Consider the following 6,000-nt stretch of genomic DNA (forward strand, 5'->3'; position numbering starts at 1 on the left):
TCCCACCCCCATCAATGACTTCACATTCTAGAGCACATAGGATATCTAATCTGTTATGGTTAATTCATCTCTCAATATCAGCTATGTCATACTGAACTTAAACAATTGTGTCAACAGGAAAACGGACATTTATGCTACCACTTACACAGCTGTGAAGGCATCAGATGGCTTTCAATAGTTTTTTGGACTAGAAAATTGGAAATTGCTTGTCCACAAAGCTAGATGGAAATGTTGTATTCCAAATTCTGCTTTAGGATAAAGACAGAATTTTATTGAAAAACACTTTAGAGGCATGACTAGAGGCACTACTAACATGTATACAGAGCTGCTGGTTTAGAGAAGCCTTCATGTGTTAGGACTGGATTGATTCAGATAGCCTATGGATATATTTTCCAGTCCAGTGTTTGTGACAATATTTCATTAATAATACTTCATTAATTAACAGAACCAGTCTCTGTCTCAAAGACAACAAACTGGTAGTTGTTTTTTATAAACACCTATAAGTCAATCTATTTTGTTCTGGGCACAGAATAAATTCCAATCAGTAATGCAGACATATGATTTCTAACTTTTAAAAGTATATATTGAAAATTGAATAATGTCAAAAATTAGAAGCAAATCAAGAAAAACTAAGTGAAGGGAAAGCATTAAATACAACAATATGACGTATATCAGGAACAAACAAGCACAGCATTGGATGAACAAGTAAGTTTCAAAAAATTGGCAAACAAAGCATTAAAAAAATTTTTTCTAATTGATCCTTCTCAAGATGATACATAAGATTATATATTCATCTCCTGCAATGATAAGGAAACCCTTCTCATTCCATTCGAAAAAAGGATCTTACGTTAAGTAACTTTTGCTAGAGAATATGTACAAAACACACAATATGCTTTGGTTTTACAGAAAAAAGATCAGCTCCTTTGACTGAAAGGATATTTTTTGCATATAAAAGTTTAATCCAAACATCTGGAGTCCCAGGGACTTCTTTGTATGTGGCATTTTAAGAGTAAGTTGGTATTATTTCCATATACTTTCACAAATCATTAACTGCTAAGTGATTTACATGATTGATATTACAATGCCGTCCTTGCTGCGCACAGAAAAGCCTTGGATTTTCCAAGACAAATTTGGTCAGCTTTCCACATGAAGGTCTTTGCTATATGGATAGGTAAGACTTTTTTTAAATGTTGAAATATCATGTCTCCAAGCACTTTAAGACTTGGCTAAGATCACCTCAACCAAGTTCTATCCAAAATTTGGAACTTCTCTGGTGTTAAAAAGGATTGGTGTGGTGTGGGGGAAATCCTTCCTGCGTATCTTCTAGACAACGTCCAAACTACAGTACTTTTCAGCAATGGACAGGCACAATAGTCCTTAGTCTGGCAGAGAACTTGGATCACCAAACTGATTTTGCATTCACTTCGAAGAGTGCCAAAAGTGACACTAACTTTCTGAATGCAAGAAACTACCTCTCCATCATTGGTGGCACAATCATTCAAAACACCTGCCAGAAAAGTCATACTGATTTTACTGTAAGCAGGGGGTCATTTTAACAACAAACATTCTAAATATAACCAAATGTAAAATCAGATACACAAAGAATATAGTTTATTTTAACAAGATAGGACACACATGATCTTTTCTGGCCTCAAATGTGCAAATCTGCAATGGCCTGCTCTAATGATGATTAGCTTTCACTGCTCTTCTCCAGAAGAGGACCACATTTCCTACCATTGCTCCCCATCCTGTTATTTATCTTTTTGTATAATGCTATGTTTTTCATGCTTAGCATTTGATGTAGCTCCATGCAACACCAGCACACAAACATCTTTTTTTCCCTTTTGAAAATAACACGCCCCTGTTCTTTATAAACTGGACATTTAGAAGAGATAAAATACTGAAATGTCAAATCTAGCCACCAAAGGGAAAACACAAAATCTTTTTTTTTTTTTTTAGATAATCCTGTGGTGCATAAACTAACCAGGCTCAATTTTTAGGGAAAAAAAAAAGTACTAATTCTTGTGACAAAGTTATTCAAAGTCAAAGATTTCAGTCCAGGCACTTTTTTGTGTTTGAAATATGACATTGATTTTTTTGAATGCAATTGTTCTGAAAATATTTTGATGAGTAACAGTTAACTTAAATCTTGGACAAAAGCATCCTCACAGAACATTACAGATTAAGTTAAAAATCTATTTTTCCTTTAGGCAAAGTGGCTAGTGAATAGCTAACAATAAAGTAATGCATGCATTTCAGTTCTGTATATCCCTTCAGTGCTCCTGTCCATTAATTAATTGATTTGAAAATGTCGATTTTCCTGATAATGGTTTTATGTGCAGTACGATCAACCTCATTAAATTCCTTCTATTTCACGTGAAAAAGTGGATCGCAACTTCACATTTATTTAAACAAACCCAACTGAAAGCAGTATGTTGATTTTTTCCTTCATTTTATGCTTAAAGATTTTCAGTTGCTTATATACATAAATGGCTAGCCTGGCATATTACAGGATGAAGTTTATAAGCTCTTTTTCAGTACAGTAAACAATATACAGTTGTAAAAAAAATTAACTTCCTTAATAACGGCAATATTTATGTTGTTTTCACATGCCCTACAAAAGAGCTGTACATAACACAAGGAAAGAATTTGCTATGGTCATTATAATGACGGATACACTGACCCTTATAAAACTGAACTTAGTGCATCTCCTGTAGCTTTATCTACTGGGTAGGAAAATAAGGAATGATTTAAAACAATATGGTAAGCTTTCAATTCCTATTTCATCTCCTAAAGTTGAACTCTGGCAACACAAAGAAGAAATAACAGCAACCAAGTGCTGGAAGTATTAAAGGAAAAATTGACTGAAGAACGGTGGAAAGCTTCTGTACCTACTGCTTCACCTTCACAGTTCAGACGTGGAGGGTGAACTCATGGGAATGCAATTTATATACTCTTCCTCAAAATTGATCAACTGACTTCAATGACAAAAAATCTATGTATAAAAAAAAAAATCTAATAAAAACTGTATATAACTACAAGTACACAAGTTAAGGTTTCTATTGTAAACGTCACATTCCAACACCTGAGAAATCTAACAAGCTGCTACATTTACCAACTTTGTGTATTGATTAAAGTGCACCTATTTCAAACCAAGAAATAGTATTTCTTCATATACAGCTTATGTATTTCGTAGTTCTACAGAGTATTTTGCTGTCTATTTAAATACTGTTTAGAACTCCCTGCACAATAATCCCATCTATTACTAAACACAATAATTTCTAATGCATATTTTGGCTGAAGAAGGTTTTACTAGCTCAGTTTCTGATTTAGTAAGGCAATTAAGTGCATGACTACTTTTCAGGCCCTTGGCCCTATTTCCATGTCTATCATTAGTCATTTTCGGATTAACTTACTGAACTAGGAACTTGCAGGGAAAGATCTTGAACTTAGAAGAATACCAGAGCCACTCTAATACATATTCTAAAAGGAGCAACCAGAACATATCAAAGTGCAGTGCCAGAGAGTATTCCACAATAAGCATGTTCTCATGGAAAAAGGTGCTTGCATGTAAGAACTGTCCAAAGCTGTGAAATCACAGGGTAACTCACAACTGCATCAGAGCCTTGGACATCTCTTAACTGAAGAAATCAGTGAAGTGTCATATTATTAAATGGTAATGAATCACTTCTGCCTCAAAACATCTTTGGAAAGATCATGGTCGACTGATAATAAAGTAAAGCAGATTTCTTAAAGAGAAAGTCTTCCTCAGTTGTGTACATTTTATTCAACTGTAATTTAATAAAACCCAAAACTAGGAAGACTTCTAAAATTTGACATATAGATTAAAAGTCAGTTGAGAAAGATGCCGTAACAAACACATGACTCTGTTAAATAGTAAGCATCTATCCCATGCAAAGAACAATCCTACTCAGTGTATTGCACATTGATTAAAACGTTCACTTGAAAACTGTGGTGAGGAAGATGAAAAAGATGACTAAGGTATAAATTACCTGCAAACAGAGCACTGCCGCTGTGGCTGAAGAGCAGTGAACATCACTATCACAGAGTAGTTACGAGGTGGAGCCTTCACAAATCTTCGGAATTTGTCTCCATTCATGCGGATGACCGAGCGCCTTGAGCTCCACTCCATCAGCTGTTCCACCTTCTCAGCCAAAAGATTCTGTAATTGAGGACAAGGATGAGGAATGTTTAAGCTTAAACTTCAAGCACTTCGTACCTATATTCTGCCTTTGCATCCTCAGAGCTCCTATGGACTTAAGCAGGGGGTTAGGGGCTTATAGCTATATAGCTATAAGCTCTATATAGCTTAAAGCACAATTTAGTCTTTATGTAGACAAGTAGATTTTAAGTATTTAAGAAAATAACTCAATGTGGTCTAAACAGAAAGGATACATAAAATGAAATCAAACAGGTTGCAACCGAAGGCAAAGGAGTAGAGTAAGGCTGACTGTCTAAATAAAAGATACCAGTACAGCAATGATTTAACTTTCATTAAAAATTGGAAGCTTTAGAAAATGCAGCATTATGTTATATTTATTCTGTTTAGTAAAAATCACAGCACAATATTGTCAGTCACTCAAATACTAAGATGAAAGAAAAAAGTAGCTACAAAGAGAGAGGAATAGTTATTACATTCAGAACTTCCTTACCAATATGTATCATATTGAATTTAAATTAATACAAGTTTTATGTTTTGCTACAGACCGGAGTGCAGTCTTACAAACCCACCTAGGCACATTCTGTTATGAGATCAACATTTTTAGTTGCTTTCAAGATTGAAATCCCCAAAATACTTTGGCTGAACTATAAGTGTATAAGAAAAACAAAATTTGCTTGTATGTGGCTTTTCTTTTGCACGAAAGCTTTCCATCACATGAATGATTAAAAAGCAGGCTATGACACATATTAGAAGACAGCCCTTAAGTTAAATACATTCATCTAACTATTCCTATGAAAATCTATTTAGATTTTTTTTTTAATCAAGTAAGCCTGATGTCACACATGCTCAGCAGAGACTTTTTAGTCTCTTAAGTTACCTCGTTTCAGTGAGGTTGCACTGACTGTGCTCTAGGTAGATTGCTACACCTACAGCGTATCAGGATCAATGCAACAATCCATCTTGTTTTAAGTCTTCAGTTCCCTGCTCAAGGACACTGTGGAAGCTGCCTATGTCAAATAAGAGCTAAAAAAAGAATGGAGAAAAACTGGAATATTACAACTTGCACAGAAGCTGAGTGCTGAAAGAAGGTGGGAAGGACAGAGAGGGGGACAGACATACACAGAGACAGAAAGTGAAGAAGGAGCACCAAACAAAAGAGAAACAAAGTTTGGAAAACTGGAAGGTATGAGACCTCTGATAAAATATGCATGAGTTAGTGAAAGGGTATACACACTGATGAGGGTCTGCTGTGGAACAGAAAAATAAACTAGCTTAACAAAACATACTGAAATGGGGATGCTCTGAAAAAAGAGAACATGAAGACAGGCAAGACAAGGATAAAACTCAAATATTGTGCAGGAACAACTGAGCAAGGACATGAGGTGGCTTTTCTAGGAATTTTAAAAAAAACCAGAATGAAATACAAAAATTAGCTCATCTGTAACATTTTGACAAATCAGTAAGGCTATAAATAAGAGTAGAGAGATATATATGAGGGGAAGAAAAGAGTGAACTACAAGGATAAAGGAAAATTACATTTTGCCTGTCAGATCTTCCATCTTAAAAATTAGCAGAAGATGCCCCTTGGAGCTTCTTATAAGGCACAGATGGTCATCAGAAGTTTTGAGTCCAAAAGAAGCTTTGATAAGCGTAAATCATGAACAGTTTTGAGATAGCCATATTTATTTGACCCTATAAAGCCTTTTTTAAAAAAAAAAGAATCTTTTAGGTTTTCATTCCTATTCTCAGAATTCAGCTGAGATTTGTAATCACAAATGTGAAGGAGAGATCCCACAGGGAAGTCTGCTGCCTCCCTG

The 6,000-nt window shown here is 35.0% G+C and overlaps 1 protein-coding gene across 1 annotated transcript in view; it reads right to left on the reverse strand.

Annotated features, from left to right (window-relative positions):
- TUSC3 (tumor suppressor candidate 3) overlaps window positions 1-4,183 on the reverse strand; it is a gene marked incomplete at its 5' end in the record, with an annotated part of 81,342 nt that extends 77,159 nt beyond the window's left edge. Inside the window, one exon of the mRNA XM_009583625.1 lies at window positions 4,014-4,183. Within this exon, the coding sequence (XP_009581920.1) occupies window positions 4,014-4,183 (170 nt within the window). The remainder of the gene's footprint in view (window positions 1-4,013) is intronic.
- Between the last annotated feature and the right edge of the window lie 1,817 nt (window positions 4,184-6,000).

This window comes from Fulmarus glacialis, unplaced genomic scaffold, assembly GCF_000690835.1.
Source record: "Fulmarus glacialis isolate BGI_N327 unplaced genomic scaffold, ASM69083v1 scaffold7528, whole genome shotgun sequence".
NCBI classification, from domain to species: domain Eukaryota; kingdom Metazoa; phylum Chordata; class Aves; order Procellariiformes; family Procellariidae; genus Fulmarus; species Fulmarus glacialis.